Source organism: Hemitrygon akajei, unplaced genomic scaffold, assembly GCF_048418815.1.
Source record: "Hemitrygon akajei unplaced genomic scaffold, sHemAka1.3 Scf000118, whole genome shotgun sequence".
NCBI classification, from domain to species: domain Eukaryota; kingdom Metazoa; phylum Chordata; class Chondrichthyes; order Myliobatiformes; family Dasyatidae; genus Hemitrygon; species Hemitrygon akajei.
Genome location: NW_027332004.1, coordinates 1,312,821 through 1,331,553, shown reverse-complemented (window position 1 = coordinate 1,331,553; position 18,733 = coordinate 1,312,821). Strand labels below are relative to the sequence as shown.

Genomic DNA, 18,733 nt, shown 5'->3' with positions numbered 1-18,733 from the left:
TTAAGAAGGCATACGGTGCATTGGCCTTCATCAGTCGTGGGATTGAGTTTAAGAGCCGAGAGGTAATGTTGCAGCTATATAGGACCCTGGTCAGACCCCACTTGAAGTATTGTGCTCAGCTCTGGTCGCATCACTACAGGAAGAAAACAATAGAAATGGTGCAGAGAAGATTTTCAAGGACAAATCAACATGGTACAAGCAAGCTGGATGAACTCAGCAGGTCAGACAGCATTCGCTGAAAGGAGCAGTCAATGTTTCAGGCCGAGATCCTTTGTCAGGTCTCGGCCCGAAACGTTAGCTGCTCCTTTCAACGGAGGCTACCTGACCTGCTGAGTTGATCCAGCTTGTTTGTACGTGTTGATTTGACCACAGCATCTGCAGTATGCTTTGTCTTTACAAGGATGTTGCCTGGATTGGGGAGCATGCCTTATGAGAATAGGCTGAGAGAACTCGGGCTTTTTCCATGGAGTTACGGAGGATGTGAGGTGACCCAATAGAGATGTATAAGAGGATGAGAGGCATTGATCGTGTGGGTAGTCAGCGGCTTTTTCCCCAGGGCTAAAATGACTTGCATGAGTGGGCATAGTTTTAAATGTGCTTGGAAGCAGTTACAGAGGAGATGTCAGGGGTAAGTTTTTTACGTAGAGTTTGTTGAGTGTGCGGAATGTGCTGCCGGTGGTGGTGGCGGAGGCGGGTACGATAGGGTCTTTAAGAGACTCATGGATGGCTACATGGAGCTTAGAAAAACAGAGGGCTGTGAGTAAAGCCTAGTTAGTTCTAAGGTAGGGACATGATAAGCACAGCTTTGTGGGCCGAAGGGCCTGTATTGCGCTATAGGTTTTCTATGTTTCTTTGTTTCTACTGATCACATTACTGTTCAGTGTCAGACACCCAGTGACTGTAAACACAATCTCCCACAGTCTGGTACTTACCACAGTTTCTGTATTTTACACTCCGGGTTCCTCAGAGCCGCAGACACCAGTTTCACTCCTGAATCTCCCAGTTTATTACCACTCAGGTTCAGCTCCATCAGTAATGGGTTTGTACTGAGAGCGGAGGCAAGATCCTTGGCACCAGAATCTGTGAGACCGACATAGACCAGCCTGGAGATGAGAGAGAGTGAGGGTGAAGGACACAGAGAGACAGGAGACGGTACAAATCCCCACTGTTCATCAGTAACACAATTACTGATCACATTAATGTTCAGTGTCAGACACCCAGTGACTGTAAACACAATCTCCCACAGTCTGGTACTTACCACAGCTTCTGTATTTTACACTCCGGGTTCCTCAGAGCCGCAGACACCAGTTTCACTCCTGAATCTCCCAGGTTATTATTACTCAGGTCCAGCTCCATCAGTGATGGGTTTGTACTGAGAGCGGAGACGAGATCCTCGACACCAGAATCTGTGAGACCGACATCCCCCAGCCTGGAGATGCAGGAAAGTGAGCGTGAAGGACACAGAGAGACAGGAGACGGTACAAATCCCCACTGTTCATCAGTAACACAATTACTGATCACATTAATGTTCAGTGTCAGACACCCAGTGACTGTAAACACAATCTCCCACAGTCTGGTACTTACCACAGCTTCTGTATTTTACACTCTGGGTTCCTCAGAGCTGCAGACACCAGTTTCACTCCTGAATCTCCCAGGTTATTATTACTCAGGTCCAGCTCCATCAGTGATGTGTTTGTACTGAGAGCGGAGACGAGATCCTCGACACCAGAATCTGTGAGACCGACATCCCCCAGCCTGGAGATGCAGGAAAGTGAGGGTGAAGGACACAGAGAGACGGGAGACAGTACAAATTCCCAGTGTTTATCAGTAACACAATTACTGATCACGTTAATGTTCAGTGTCAGACACCCAGTGACTGTAAACACAATCTCCCACAGTCTGGTACTTACCACAGTTTCTGTATTTTACACTCCGGGTTCCTCAGAGCCGCAGACACCAGTTTCACTCCTGAATCTCCCAGTTCATTCTGCCCAAGTCTAAACACAAACAGCCAAATTGATGAACAAAGTCATTCAAACAGTGGGTCTGAGGGAATCTCTCTCACTCGGATATTTCAGGAAAAATTAAGCCCTTCAGTAAATCACTAATCGAGGTTCCCATCACTGTCGATGTCCCTCACTGTCCAGGTCCAGCGTATTCACTGAATATCAGTAATTTAGTCTGTTGGTGTGACCCTGCAATCTGCACATCTTCTGTCTCATTCCCCGATGGTTAGAAAAGTGTTCCTGATGTGAGAGGGTAGGGAGGGGCAGTGATGATGGATGGGAGAAAGTCCCACAGTGAGGAAGAGTTGTGAATATGGAAATGTCGATAGGAGACGGTGGAAGAGACCCCACCTGAGGAAAAGGGATGGGAGGACAGAACCTACAAGAGGAAGGTGGATGAGTATGAGAGGTTCCACTGGAGGAAGTGGGGACAGGGAAGAGATGTCCCACAGGATGAAGAGGAATGATGATGAGAAGTCCCACAGCAGTATACCAATGGGAAAAGATAATCCAATAAATTGAGATAATCCAGAAATAGATTGCATGGGAGGGGTGTGTCTGAACTGAGACCCACAATCGGGAGAGGAGATGCGCCCATGGGTTTTGGGTATCTGGTAGTGAGCACAGTCACACAGGTGGACTGATGGTGATAATCATACATGGGGAAGGGCAGGGGAGGACAATCTCACAATGGTATTTCTTTCCTTCTCACTGGGACAGTCTGCTGACGGTCTCTTGTCCCTCACCGGGAAGGGGATGTGATTCTCTGACACACCTGCTGCAGTCAGTGTCTGTCTGGGTGTCAGTAACAGTGAGAAGGAACATTGTCAATGGACGTGTCACAGGCAGCGAGAAACATGGCCATTCCTGTGAGTTACTACCATTAAACCAATGGCCGTTGTTCACTGATCTGATGAAGTCTCCAACATCCCTTCACAAGGAACCACAGAACCCTCCCGTCCTTGGGGAATTACTGACCGATCCCCTGGGTCATTTGTCACAATTCATCACAATCTGATTTACTGCAGTTTTAAGCAAATCCCTTTACATTTAAACAATGCAATGGAACAGTTTCACAGTTCAGAGTGAGAGATAAATCAAGTTACCTCAACTCATGGCACTTGTGCAGCCTGGGTCCCAGCCGCTGGATTCCTTGACACTGAATGTGGCAGTTCCAGAGGTCGAGCTGTTTTGTTGTATCACAGAGTCCGACGACATGAGACAGGACTGCGCAGTCAATCTGGGTCAGTGTCATTGCACGGAATGAAAGTGTTTCCACAGATCCCAGCGAGGCCTGAGCCAGTCCACGATTCTGAGACTCAAACAGGTAGTGCAATGTGTTCAGGAGGCTCCTTTTACCAGCTTCACTCCTCGTGTTTCCACTCTGACGTGTAACCTCCTCCTTCACCCAGTCAATCACCCGGCAGATTGTTTGATGAGGAAATGGACCCAGAAACTCCTCCAGGCCCCGAGCTGTCATTGGGGAGGAGAGACCCGCAACAAAACGGAGAAATACTTCAAATCGCCCATCTGTCGTGTTGTGAGCTTCAGTGAGGAGTTTCGTAATATCTCTGCCATCTGAAATCAGGAATTGTGCGACTGCAGCTACAAACTCTTGGATGGTGAGGTGTGGGAATGTGTACACCACGCTCTGGGCAGAATCCTCTCTCTCCAAAAGCTCCATCAGGAACCCAGACAGGAACGGGGAAGGCTGCAGATTGCTCTTCATCAAATCTCCATCTGTAAACACAATCTTCTTCTCGGACACTCCTCTGAAGGCCATCTGACCAACCCTGAGTAACACATCACGGGGGTTCTCAATCTCACGGCTGTGGTTTTTCAGGATGTTGTAAATATAGTAGGAATATAGTTGGGTGATGGTCTTGGGAACTCGCTGTGGGTCCCTGACTCTTTGTGTGAAGAAGGGGCCCAGTGCCAGAGCGAGGATCCAACAGTAGGAGGGGTTGTAGCTCATGGTGTACAGGATCTCGTTCTCTTCCACGTGTTTGAAAACAGCAGCTGCTACCGTCTGATCTTCAAAATGCCTGAAGAAATATTCCTTTCGTTCTTTACCAACAAATCCCAGGATTTCAGCCCAGATACTGATCTTCGCCTTTTCCAATAAATGTAGCACAGTAGGACGGGTGGTCACCAGCACTGAACACCCTGAGAGCAGCTTGTGCTGGATTAAACTATACACAATATCAGACACCTTGCACTTGAATTCAGGATCTGTGCATGTGTACTGAGGTCCTGTGTCTCTCTGACTATCAGAAAAATCAATTTTGTCATTGAATTCATCCAAACCATCAAATATAAAGAGCAATCCCTCTGGGTTCTTCCAGACCTCTCTCAGGATATTCCCAAAGTAAGGATACAGATCCAGAATCAGTTCCTTCAGGTTTATTCGACAGTTAGTACTGTTTAAATCCCGGAATTTGAAATTGAAGACAAACTGGAACTGTTGGTATATTTTCCCTGTGGCCCAGTCATAAACAATCTTTTGTACCATTGTTGTTTTCCCGATCCCTGGGACTCCGGCCACTGCTGCCGAAATCACAGATTTGGATTTACTCCGGGAAAAACTGCTCTGGAACAACTGATCAGTCCGGATTTTTTCCACATTTCTGCGGAGATGTTCCTCTCTCAATTCTTCATGGTGTCTACCTCTTGACAGCAGCTCATGTTCCACCAGTCTCCGATCTCGAACAGTAGAAATGACCGTGAGCTCAGCGTATCGATCAACCAGCTGGAAAACCTTCACCTTCTCCCTCATCAGGATCGTGTTCACTCTCAGTGTTTCAGTTTGTGCCCGCAGAGTCTCCTTGTGTTTCTGTTGAACATCTTCCATGGGAACAGAGAACATAGCCAAAATGTTAAATGGCTCAACTGACAAAGAATATTATAACTGCATTTCAACATTCAGTGTTTGAGATTACATGAATTAATTTCATACTTCCATAGATATTAGAACAGAAAATAAAATTCTTTTCACAGACACCACGACTGACAGTGATGGGTGTCCCAGAAAATGTCCAATCCTCATATTCTGGTACTAATTACTTGTGAAGTTGAACATTCCCCTAATATCCTATTCCAATCCTGACTGCTCTCCCGTTACAACATTTCACTATATTTAAAACATTGTTTGCATCATTAACAGATAATGTTAATGCTGATCTGTTGTGGAACTATAGAGAGCAGGACACTCTGCATTTTAGCAAAGCTGCACACTGGGGAGTCAAAGGTGTCCACTGCTCTTGTTTGCATCAAAACAAGAGCAGAATATGTGGGAAATACTCAAGTCAGGCAGCATCTGTGAAGAGAATCACAGTGAGGTTTCAGATCGATAACCCATCGGAATGACAAGAATGAAAATGGATAGTTTTCAGTCTCAGTGATGGAGGAGCAGAGGAAAGATGGAACGGAATCTCCATGACTGGCAAAGAGCATAAGCGTCTCAGTGGTGTACATCGTGTGTGTGGAGAGGGTGGTGAAGTCTTGGCAACTGCTACTGATCAGTCTGGCCGGTGGAGTGTGGGGCACTGTATTATGATGCCTCCGCCTATCAGAATTGACCATGGATATTGTGTCCCAGCTGACTGGATACGCAAGACAGGACACTTTTTCATTGGTTAACTTTCTTTTCTTATGATAGTTTCTTCATTTTTATGGCTTATGTTTTCATTTCTGTTCAGTGATGTGTACCCCTTATCAGAATTACATATGCCTGTACAGAGTGCTGGCGTTGCGTTGATGAAAATATATCCTTAGAGCTAATTGTGGATTTCAGTAATGGCAAGATGAGGGAACACAACACACCAGTCCCCAGAGAGATCTGATATGGAAAGAGTAAGCAATTTCAAATGCCTGGCTGTCAATATCTCCGAGTATCTAACCTGGCCCCAATATATCGATGCAGCTACAGATAAGGCACAAAAGCGGCTATATTTCATCAGGAGTTTCCAACATCACACAAATATTTCTACAGGTGTGACTTGCAGAGCATTGTAACTGGCTGCATCACCGCCTGATTCATTAGGACTACTGTACAGGATCGGATTAAGGCGCACACTCAATGATTCAGGAACAACTTCTCCTCTGCCATCCAGTCTCCGAATGGACATTGAACCCATCGATAGTGACTCACTAATTTCTTTTTTTTTTTCTATTTCTACACAATTTATTTAATTTAATTTTATAGAATCACACAAATATGCATAGCTATATATGCTGTATATGGTTTCTTTGGAAATTAGTACCATTATTTGAATTAATTGTGTTAGCTTTAGTGATGCAAGAACTAATTTCCAATCATCCCTGTATAGCTGTGTCAAAGTATAATTTAACATATAACATATAACAATCACAGCACGGAAACAGGCCATCTTGGCCCTCCTAGTCCATGCCGAACTCTTAATCTCACCTAGTCCCACCTACCCGCACTCAGCCCATAACCCTCCACTCCTTTCCTGTCCATATACCTATCCAATTTTACCTTAAATGACACAACTGAACTGGCCTCTACTACTTCTACAGGAAGCTCATTCCACACAGCTATCACTCTCTGAGTAAAGAAATACCCCGTGTTTCCCTTAAACTTTTGCCCCCTAACTCTCAAATCATGTCCTCTCTCGTTTGAATCTCCCCTACTCTCAATGGAAACAGCCTATTCACGTCAACTCTATCTATCCCTCTCAAAATTTTAAATACCTTGATCAAATCCCCCCTCAACCTTCTACGCTCCAATGAATAGAGAACTAACTTGTTCAACCTTTCTCTGTAACTTAAGTGCTGAAACCCAGGTAACATCCTAGTAAATCGTCTCTGCACTCTCTCTAATTTACTGATATCTTTCCTATAATTCGGTGACCAGAACTGTACACAATATTCCAAATTTGGCCTTACCAATGCCTTGTACAATTTTAACATTACATCCCAACTTCTGTACTCAATGCTCTGATTTATAAAGGCCAGAGTTCCGAAAGCCTTCTTCACCACCCTATCTACATGAGACTCCACCTTCAGGGAACTATGCACTGTTATTCCTAGATCTCTCTGTTCCACTGCATTCCTCAATGCCCTACCATTTACCCTGTATGTTCTATTTGGATTATTCCTGCCAAAATGTAGAACATCACATTTCTCAGCATTAAACTCCATCTGCCAACGTTCAGCCCATTCTTCTAACCGGCATAAATCTCCCTGCAAGCTTTGAAAACCGACCTCATTATCCACAACACCTCCTACCTTAGTATCATCGAAATACTTACTAATCCAATTTACCACCCCATCATCCAGATCATTTATGTATATTACAAACAACATTGGGCCCAAAACAGATCCCTGAGGCACCCCGCTGTCACTGGCCTCCATCCCGTTAAACAATTATCCACCACTACTCTCTGGCATCTCCCATCTAGCCACTGTTGAATTCATTTTATTACTCCAGCATTAATACCTAAGGACTGAACCTTCTTAACTGACCTTCCACGTGGAACTTTGTCAAAGGCCTTGCTGAAGTCCATATAGACTACATCCACTGCATTACCCTTGTCAACATTCCTCATAACTTCTTCCAAAAATTCAATAAGGTTTGTCAAACATGACCTTCCACGCACAAATCCATGCTGGCTACTCCTAATCAGATCGTGTCTATCCAGATAATTATAAATACTATCTCTAAGAATACTTTCCATAAATTTACCCACCACTGATGTCAAACTGACAGGTCTATAATTGCTAGACTTACTTCTAGAACCCTTTTTAAACAATGGAACCACATGAGCAATACGCCAATCCTCCGGCACAACCCCCGTTTCTAATGACATCTGAAAGATCTCTGTCAGAGCTCCTGCTATCTCTACACAAACTTCCCTCAAGGTCCTGGGGAATATCCTGTCAGGACCTGGAGATTTATCCACTTTTAAATTTCTTAAAAGCGCCAGTACTTCCACCTCTTTAATTGTCATAGGTTCCATAACTTCCTTACTTGTTTCCCACACCTTACACAATTTGTTCATTATTTTTTTCTGATTTGATACCTGATTTGTGTCCATTTCAGTAAATTAGACAACCATAGTGGGCTTTGTAATTCGCTCTGGAAAATGTCTCCATTTATTTTGATAACAGTGGTTGTTCCTCGGTGGTTGTTAATATGGCGATTATCGTACGCAAATGCTTCATCAGATGTTGTAGAAACTTAACAAAGATTGGGTGCATCTTATATATATTAGGAACTTCTCTTATACACACGAGGGACAGAATCAAATGGTTTTTGATAGACAATATTGAAAGATTTCTGCTTTCCCCAGGGCTTGCTATAGAATTGCATAATCTATTATCAGTTGTTCCTTAAATCCGTTCATACCCAAACTTATTCTTACTGCTCTTCTGTATGTCTACTGTGGCTATCTGTGTGTGGTAATTAGTTACAAGATGCACGATATTACAATATCATATGTAAAATTGTCTTGTCATTGAAAAGCCAATAATAACATATTTGGTGACCTTTCAATCGTCTTATAAATGCAGAATTAAAGCTGTCCTTGAGGCTGGTGGTACATACATTCAGCCTTTTATATCTTCTGCCCCATGGGAGTATGAAAGAGAGAATGTTTGAGGTGGGTTTAGGGTTCAGCAGCGAGGTTTTGGGGGGGGGGGGGTGGGGGAACTTGCGTCTTGCCAACTTGATTGAATTCTTCCAGGAGGTGACAAAGGTGCTGGACGAAGTTGCACATGGATATTGTCTGCTTGGATATTATTTGGGTGTTTGACAAGATCCCACATGGGAGGCTCATACAGAAAATTAACATGCTTGAGAACCGTGTGAATTGTCCTGGCTGCCGGGGACCCATACTAGGAGAAATTTCTTTCGCTGCTGGGTGGTGAATCTGTGAAATTATTGTCATAGATAGCTGAGGAATACAAGTCATTGGGTCTATTTAAAATGCAGGTCAATATGTTCCTGATTAGAAAGACTGTCGACGTTTACTGGGATAATGGGGTACAGAGGAATTGAAAAGCAAATTCACTGAGCCGAATGGCTTAATTCTGCTCCTGGATCTCATGGTTTGAAGGAGCATCTGGAGTATTGTGTTCACTTCTGATTGTCCATCTCTTGGAAGGATTGGAGAGGGTGCAGAACAGGTTCATCAGGGTGTTGCCTGGATTTGGTGACATGTGCTACAAGCAGAGATTTGATAAAGTTCATTTGTTTACTCTGGTGGTAGAATAGAGATATGACAGAGGTGTAAAAGTTTGAGAGATAAGAGTTTAGGTACACAACCTGTATTTTGTTGTTTTTTTTTCACATATGACTGGTGTCTAGTACCTGAGGGCATTTGGTTAGGGTGAGATGGGGTAAATTTACAGCACATGGGTAGATTTTTTTCACATGGTAGTGGGTGACTGGAATTTATTGCCTGAGTCATGTCGGAGGCAACTATGATATAGATCCTCCTAGATATACACATGAAATGTGCAGCAAAGCAAGGGTATGGTCAATAATATAAAAGAGGATACCAAAGTATTTTTTTCTTTCCTAGATATATAAAGAGTAAAAAAAAGTGAGAGGGTCAATATCAGAATGCTGAAAACTGATGTTGTAGATTTAGTAATGGGTGAAAAGGAAATGGCAGACAAACTCTGTGAAAGTCACTAGCAGAATTTCAAAATGTAAAGAGCCTCCGCGGACAGAATTGAAGGCAGCTGCTATTATGAAGGAGAAGGTCCTTCGGAATCTGAAAGGTCTGAAGATAGAAAAGGCACCTGGACTGGGTCATACAGTGTATCAGGAGCCTGTCTGGGGTGTGTGGGCATTCCCAGAGCAGCAGGAACAGGAGTGAGGGTTTCAGCAGTCACAACAGCTGGATTAACACATTAACAGCTGAAACAGCTAGAAAAATACATTTTAGAATATTGAGGCTGCGACGAGAGATTATCTGAATTGTAACCTGAAACTGGAGATCAGTGAATGATTAATGGTGAATTTTTAATCCCAGGTTCTGCCAAGTCACAGTCAAACATTTGAGATCTGGTTTGAACAGAGCATTTCATCACTCACCTATCAGGTGAAGGGATAACTCAGAGAACCCTTGGGCGATGTTCATGTATTCCAGTGGATCAGGACCTGTTTAAATCAAAACAATGTCCATGAAAACAGAACTAAAATAATTAAAACTGTTTATTTCAATGTGCCTTTGTGTTCAGTGCGTGTTTTTAATGTACCAAGTTCCTGTATTTCCTTCAGTATTTTGTCCAACTTCGGTAACTCAGTCCTCCACATCACAAAGGATTCCCACATCGCCCTCCGGGCCCGGGAGCCTTTGACCATCACCAAACTGAGGAAGAGTCTGGAACTCTCTGTCCGGTTTCCCTTCTCTGTCAGTTCAGTGACTTTCTATAAAAGGAAAACAATGAATTTATTGTGGAGCAGACAGACAGACATGGAGAATGTGCAGGAAAATATCTGTTCATGGCCCCAGTAGCTTCAGAACAGATGCAGTCACTGGGCTGCTGCTTCATCCTCCCTGGGTTGTCCTTAACAGAGAAACAGTAACTGAAGGAAATTCCAAATCAATATTGTGTAAGAATAAGGATTCACTGACACCCTGCAGTATATTCAACATGATTAATTTACTTGTCTGTCAATGTGCAACATTACATCAAAAAGATGTGACAACAGGAACGGAAGAGAGAGGGAGAGTGAGAGAACAAAAAAATGGATGACAGGCATCACTGAATCGTGGCTGAAAGAAGATCTTAGTTGGGTGATTACGTCTATGGATAAATACTTCATCGAAATGATAGGCAAGTAGGTGAAAGGGTTGGGTTGATTCCATGCTCATAGAAAAATAAATGTCCTTATAAAGAAGTGATATCGGATCGGACGACAGAGATTTTAAGAAACCACATCATAGGAAAAATGACCCTGATGGAACAGTAACCAGGATGTGGGCTACAAATTCCTGTGGGGGAGAGAAGAGGCATGTAAACAGGTTAATATAGTGATGGGGAATTTCAATACGCAGGTAGCCTTGGAAAATCAGGTCGGTGCTGAATCCCAAGTGAGTGAATTTATAGAATGCCTATAAGATGGCTTTTGAGAGAAGCCCATGGTTGAGCCCGCTATAGGAAAGGTGTATCTGGAGTCTGTGTTGAGAATTGCAGCAGATTGGTTGGGGAGCTTCAGCTAAATAAACCCTTAAGAGGCAGTGATTGTAAAATAGCAGAACTCTGCCAGCAGTTTGAGAGGGAGAAGGTAAATGTTAGATGTATCCATATTACAGTGGAATAAAGGAATTACAGAGGCATGAGAGAGAAGCTGGGCAAAAATAAATTGGACGAGGACACTAGCAGAGGCAACAACAAAGCAGAAAAAGATGAGGATTCAGGGAGCGATTCGGAAGGCGCAGGTAGAGGTAGATAATCCCAAAGATGAAAAATTATACCAGAGGGAGGATGATCAACCGTGGCTGACGAGGAAGTCAATGCCAGCACAAAAGCAAAGGAGAGAGCATAGAATATAGCAAAATATAGTGGAAAGCTGGAGGACTGGGAAGCTTTTACTAACCAGCAGAAAACAACTAAAAATCTGTAAGTAGAGAAAATATGAAATATGAAGGGACGCTAGCTAATAATGTAGAACGGCTCACCAAAAGGTCTGTCTGATATATATGCCCTTTCAGGACAACCTATTTGAATTTTGGTGTCATATGTTATCAGCTTTGTACATGGTAATTCATGTCTAACCAATCTTAATGTTTTCCCAGGAAGTTACCAGGAAAGTTGATGAATGGAAGGAAGTGGATGTCGCCTCTATGGACTTTAGCACGGCATTTGACAAGGTACCGCATAGGAGGGTGGGCAAGAAAATTCAGTTGCTCAGCATTCAAACTGGATTAGACAGTGGCTTTTTAGAAGAAGACAGAGAGTGGTTATGGACTGTTGCATCTCTGACTGGAAGTTTGTAACTCGTGCGGTGCCACAGGGATCGGTGCTGGGTCCGTTGTTGTTTGTCATCTATATCGATGATCTGGATGAAAATGTGGTTAACTGGATCAGCAAATTTGCGGAGGACACCAAGTGTGGGAACGTGTAGCGGAGAGTGAGGAAGACGACCAAAGTTTACAGTGGTGTCTAAACCAGCTGAGAAATGGGCTGAAAGATGACCAATGCAATTTAATGCAGACAAGTGCAACATGTTGTACTTTCGAATGACCAAGCAGGGTCGATCTTATACAGTGACGGTAGGGCACTGAGTAGTGTGGTAGAACAAAGTGATCTGGGAATACAGGTCCATAATCATTAAAAGTGGCAGCAAAGTTAGATAGATCGGAAAGAAAGTATTTGGTACACTAGCCTTCATAAATGAACATATTGAGTACTGGAGATGAGATATGATACTGAACGTGTATAAAACATTGGTGAGGTCTAGTTTTCAGTATTGTGTGCAGATCTGATCATCTACTTAGAGGACAGATGTAAAGAAGTTTGGAAGAGTACAGAGAAAATTTACGAGAATGTTGCCAGGACTGGATGAATGACCTGAGGTATAAGAAAAGATTGAACAAGTCAGGGCTTTATGCCTTGGAATGCAAAAGATTAAAGGGTGATTTGATTGATGTACACAACATTATGAGGTGTATAGATAGGGTAAATGATGGGAAACTTCTTCACTCAGGGGGTGGTGAGAGTGTGGAATGAGCTGGCAGTGCAAGTGGTACAAGCGGTTAAGAGAAGTCTGGATAGATACCTGAATGATAAGGGTATAGAGCGCTACGGCCCAGTGCAGGTCAATAAGAATAGGCAGTTTCAGTAGTCCAGCTTGGACCAGAGGGACCGTTTCTGTGCTGTAATTTTCTATCACTATGCCAAGTCATCCAGTCAATGTTCGGGAACTCAGATGGAGACCAGACCAGCTGTGGTTAGCAGGCTGCCCTCCCTCAAGTACGGCAGTGAAGCCAGTTGGCCCAATTTACAACCTGACAATTTCATATACATCCTGCATTAATGAGCTGAAATGAATTTGACCGATGGTCCTGATAAGATGCAAAATTAATTTTATACTGAATGCCTGTTCATCAGTCCAGATATGCAGCCACTGTTCTTATATCACACGGATAAATACAGCAGGTGTGAGAGGAAAAGGTGATACTGTACCTGTAATTCCCAGTGCTCCCCCGCCCCCTTAACAGCTGATATCAGATCAGTTGGAAACAATTAGAGATGAAAGTCTCCGTTGCCATGTAGAAATCCTAGAACGTGCTGGAGATTAATATTGATCACTATTCCCACCGATATCAGCAGTTCGGTGACAATACACTAAATACACTCACCTCATTTTCTTCTCTACTGAAATGTCCCTCCTTTGTCAACATCCAACCGAGTCTTTCAACCTTTTCTTCAATCGCTTGTTTGAGTCTGTCCCTGTAGAACTTTGTCAGTTGGTACAGTCGATATTCACCCCCCTCTGCCAGGAGTTCGGAGATTGTAAACTCTGGCCCTGTGAATATAAAAAGAGAATGTAGTCACAATATCACTTGTCTCCACCGCTCTCACACAACTCAACAAACCAATCATGTCTTGAATCTCAGTGCTCACCTGCTTTTAGCTAAAAACACATATTTTGCCCTAATCTCCAACACTAATCTTAAAACTGACCCATCAATGCGCTGGGCATGACTTACCAGAAGGACCACATTGACTAGAAACCTGTCTCTCCCACCGTCCCACTCACTCAACAATTTTGGTTTAAGATGGGCAATAAATGTTGGGACTAATGACAGTCACTTCCTAGAGATACTCTCTCCATGCTTGCGAATACATTTCCTTTCACTCATAACTTGGAAATACTCTCTTATCCAGATAGCTGCATTTCCTCCGATACACATCCTGGAAATTATCAGAACAAGTAGTACATTTCCTGTAGTGGGGTAACGGGTGCCTCACTATATCACATACACCACACCCACACATTTCCCCTCTCTGACCAACCCTCTAACAAGCAAACACATTTACCCGCTTCCTGCCTTATTCTCCGAACACATCACCCGCATATTTCACTCACCTGCACCTTGTTGGGGAGTTGTCAATTCCGTGTTTAATGAGCTTCCGAGCTGACAGGCGGTCGTCTCACTTGTGCCGGTTCTGGGGTCCTGATCAGTGTCTCTTACGCCACTGTCTCTGGGCTGAATTTGCTCCAATTCCACTGCAGCCGGACCGCTTTCCATTGGGACATTGCTCTCAATCTGACCCTGCTTTGGTACCTTGCTTCCCGTGTCCCGATCATCTTCCTTCGATGAACTGCCTGGTATAAACCTCTTCAGTACTCTCCGTGCCCGATTTAATTTCCCACCTGAAGTAAATGATGAATAGCAGGTTTGGAGTGATTTATACTCGAACAAAGATTCACAATGGGTGGGTATAATGGAGCCGAGACTCCAGCTGACCAGATTTGGAGTGGGACGTTGCTGGTGACTTTGCATGCACTCCCAGAAAAAGAACTGGATATACACAGCAATACTGCTCACCCACTATGAATTATTTGAACACACTGATAACCAGCGGTTATTAATGGAACAGCATCAGGTGATACCAGGAATTATCACTGGGATTATCTTCCACAAACATAAACCTCCCTGGATTACAAACTGTGCAGTCACCTGTGTCACTCACAGACAGGCCACTGGATTACTGATGGTCCGATCCTCTAGATCACACGTTCTCTGTTTGCTTTGTCACACACTGTCTTGTCCCCTGGGTCACAGACTGACCATTGCCTTGAGACAAACAATGTCCAGTCCCCTGGGTTACAGACTGACCATAACCTTGAAGCCCATGATGCCTGGTTCCCGGGTCCCATCCCGTCTCCTGGATGATGATCGTCATGGAACAACTACACAAGTCACTGGCAAAGGGAGAGTCTTGAGTGAAGTTCTAGGAGCTAAACTTCAAGTCTCACTTTTGCAGTTGCTAATCTATAGGATGGGTGTGATTCAGCTGGAGAGTGCAGAGGAGATTGACAAGTACATTACTGGATGGGGTTGTTTGGTTTTTGTGTTATATGGTTCGGCTGGGACAGTTTGCCCTGGATCATGGGAGCTGGAAGGGTAACCTTACACAAGTACATAAAATAATCAGGGTGCAGATAGGGTAGATGGTCGTAGTCTTTTCCTCAGGGTAGGTGAGTCTGAGACTCAAGGGCAGAAATTTAAAAGGGACTGAAGGGGCATTTTTTCATGTTGCGGGTGACGGGTTACGTGCAGCCAGGGGAGGCTGTAAACACAAATAAAATTACAAAGTTGAGAAGATGTGGGCAGGAAAAAGGATAGAAGAAGTCTGCAAGGGAAATTTGGGAAAAGCTGCTCGGAAATTCGACAAGCTCAGAGACATTTAGAACAGCATGAATTAGTTGGGCCGAAGGACCTGTTTCCACACTGTAATCTCCATTTTGTTCCACCTAAAATCACAGAGTTGAGCACAAGCACAATGTCTGCCGGAGACAGAGACAGTTGGTCATTGGTTATACTGGGTCTCCGATCAGAGATACTGGGTATTTAAATTCAGGTAGCAGGTCATCTCCAGAGGGAAATATTGAGAACTCACGTTCACCATTTGGCCACAGACCAGGCTTGGATTGGGGTATTAAAACAGAATCGGAATCAGGTTTATTATCACCGACATGTGACGTGAAATTTCTTAACTTAGCAGCAGTTCATGCAATACATAATCTAGCAGGGAACAAATAATAATGGATAAAATAAAATATAATAAACAAATAAGTAAACTAATTACATATATTGAATAGATTTTTAAAAACATGCAAAATCATAAAGAATGTATATTAAAAATAAAGTAAGGTAGTGTCCAAAGATTGGATGTCCATTTAGGAATTGGATGGCAGAGGGGAAGGAGCTGCTCCTGAATCGCTGAGTTGTATACCTTCAAGCTTTTGTACCTGCTTTCTGATGGTAACAGTCAGAAAAGGGCATGCCCTGGGTGCTGGAGGTCCTTAATAATGGACGCTGCCTTTCTGAGACCCCGTTTCCTAAAGATATCTTAGGAAATTTGTAGGCGAGTACCCAAGATGGAGCTGACTAGATTTACAACCTTCTGCAGCTTCTTTCGGTCCTGTGCAGTAGCCCCTCCATACCAGACATTGATGCACTGAAGCAGACCACAACTTTATCTAAAATGAAGTATCTCCTGATCCTCAGCCATTTCCAAGGCTGGCAATATTCTCGGCTCAGCTACAGAAAACAGAGTTTGGAAAATTCCCCTCATCTACTTTGCGCATTGAGGGGGGAGTTGTTAGCTGTACTGACAGAACCTGAAATGTTGTATTATCACAGAATCTCTGAAATCCCAGAAATGCTCTTATCACCTGTCTCTGAATTTTATAAATGAAAGTTGGAGATGTCTTTCACCTCTAAACAGGCCCTGATGTGTAACAAACCCTGAACCTGGACTTTTACATAACAAACAACACCGCTGTCACATTCCTGTTAGTGTTTCACTCTCAACCTGCTGATTCAGGGTCTCTGGCTCCTTTCACTCAGATGAAGCTTTACCTGGTGAGCGGAGTCATTCGACCATTACTGGTGTCAGGTCCCTACACTGGAACTGTTGGATTGATCGATTACACAAAGCCACTTTACCAGTGGGATCAGTGGCACTGCCTGATGAAACTTTTCTCTGCCCTGTTAGTGCCTGTGTAAGTTTCTGCATCTGAACTACTGTGCACCAACAGGGCAGAAGTTTAATTATAAAGAGCCCAGTGAACATACCTGTAGCCATTCTGATTCCGACTGACGGTTGTTGATTGTCGTCTTCTGGTTTACACTTTGGTCGCGATGCAGGACAGCTCCACCTACTGGTGATGCCCTGAACTACACAAAACAAGCATACAGGGAGTCAGAGAGGGTAGGATTACTTTACAAATGTTACAGTATCGCCGTCCTCTGTATCAGAGCAGCAGTTTGCTTAGGGACCAAACATTCCCTGTTAACATCAACTCCCACACCATGTCTGTATGTCTGTCCAGTGATATCTGTTACATCCTACTGATAGAGTCACAGAGCAAGAGAGCACAGACACAGACACTTCAGCCCATTGAGACAATGCTGACCACAGTGCCCACACAGATGGTCCTTATTTTCTAAGTTGGGCCCATTTCCCTCCAGGCCTCTTCATTCCATCTTCACATCCCAACTTCTAGAATTATATAATCGTGCCTGCCTTATCCACTTCCTCTGGCAGGTCCCTCTGCATCATCACCAGCCTCTGCATGAAACCATTGCTGCTCGTGTTCATTTTGCAATCTTCTCTGCCCATTTAGATCCCCTATAAGCTACAATAATCTTCATCATGAGTACCATCTACTAATTTTGTGTCCTTGCAACACCTCGGGCTTTTGTTTATCCAACTTCCAAAGGACTCCTCACATTCCTTTCAACCTCTAAGTCACTTCTTAAGCAGCTTCCAGGCTACCTTATAATTCTCTAGAGCCTTTCTCGAATGTTGCTTCCTAAACCTAAATAATGCTTCCATTTCCCTCTTGCTTAAATGTTCTCATCTCTTGAGAACCACGGATCATTTATATAAACATTCTTTCACTGTGTGTGGAACAAACCTACCCCGAACCACATTCAAGTGTTCCTGAAACAACCTTCACAGTTCCATTGTGCATTTCCCTTTGAAAATGTTTTCCCAGTTTACACTCCCAAGATGCTTCGAATACCATTGTAACTGTCCATCCACTGATTAAATACTGCCTCGTATTGTCTGCTAATATCCTTGTCCATGACCATGATAAAAGTTGGGGCGTTGTGGTCACTGTCTCAAAAAGGTCACCCATCGTTAGAATACTTACAGAATGATAGCCCCCTTCCCGTTTCTGACTTTCACCTACATTGATGTCCTCTGTTTATGTAGCTGTCATACCATCCCTAATTAGTAAAGACAATTCTCCCCCTTTCACCCCCCCCCCATATGTATTATGAAACAACTAAAACCTGGAGCATCAAACACCAATCCTGCCCTTGTAACAGTCAGGTCTGTGTAATGGTGATAACATGTACCATCCATGTTCTAAGTCACACGTATTCTTAATACATATTGTATTGAATTAAAGACATTTCCAACTGACTACATGACGCCCTGTCCACAACCGATCCTTCCACAATCTCTGTGAACTTAGCATCTACCTTTATATCAACTCTTCTATCATCTGACCAAACACTCTGGTTCCCATCCCACAATGACTGAGTTTAAACCGACCCCGGCAGCTTCAGCAGTCCTGGCTGCAAGAACGTTTGTTCAACTCAAGTACAGATATAATCTACGCCTTTGGTACAGGGTCAAAGGTGAACATAACTTCATTGTAAAAGCTAATTCTGCTTAATCACAGATTCGCAGGTTCGGACAATTTATTAGTAGAAAAGTACTTGATGACGACAGGGTATGTAAATGTAAATTATTGGTTGGCATTTGCTAGTTAGGACAATGAAATGTGGTGCTGGGACATTTGGCTTCAAGAGGGTTTGCTCTTAGCAGAGGCTTGCATGACGATATAATGACATGTTGCTGTAGTTCATGGTAATTCCACATTTCTGCAATCACTACAGCAGGAAACAACTGCGGCCTCTTATAAAGGGAAGAAATTCTCAATGCATTTTGAGATTATTGTGACCTAACACAGCCAAGCAAGGAAACAGCAGAACTGA

General features: G+C 43.5%; 2 protein-coding genes across 5 annotated transcripts in view; one reads left to right on the top strand and one right to left on the bottom strand.

Annotated features, from left to right (window-relative positions):
* The window catches only part of LOC140723535 (NACHT, LRR and PYD domains-containing protein 3-like), a 488,497-nt gene that overhangs the window by 153,482 nt on the left and 316,282 nt on the right, over window positions 1–18,733 (top strand). The gene's annotated exons all lie outside the window — the stretch shown is intronic.
* LOC140723564 (NACHT, LRR and PYD domains-containing protein 3-like) overlaps window positions 1–18,733 on the bottom strand; it is a 32,795-nt gene that overhangs the window by 4,898 nt on the left and 9,164 nt on the right. Inside the window, exons 2-11 of the mRNA XM_073038136.1 lie at window positions 16,796–16,897; window positions 14,077–14,364; window positions 13,346–13,512; window positions 10,236–10,407; window positions 10,072–10,137; window positions 3,113–4,850; window positions 1,911–1,997; window positions 1,585–1,755; window positions 1,259–1,429; window positions 933–1,103 (exon numbers count right to left, since the gene is read on the bottom strand). Of these exons, the coding sequence (XP_072894237.1) occupies window positions 933–1,103; window positions 1,259–1,429; window positions 1,585–1,755; window positions 1,911–1,997; window positions 3,113–4,850; window positions 10,072–10,137; window positions 10,236–10,407; window positions 13,346–13,512; window positions 14,077–14,364; window positions 16,796–16,805 (3,041 nt within the window). The 5' untranslated portion in view covers window positions 16,806–16,897. The remainder of the gene's footprint in view (window positions 1–932; window positions 1,104–1,258; window positions 1,430–1,584; window positions 1,756–1,910; window positions 1,998–3,112; window positions 4,851–10,071; window positions 10,138–10,235; window positions 10,408–13,345; window positions 13,513–14,076; window positions 14,365–16,795; window positions 16,898–18,733) is intronic.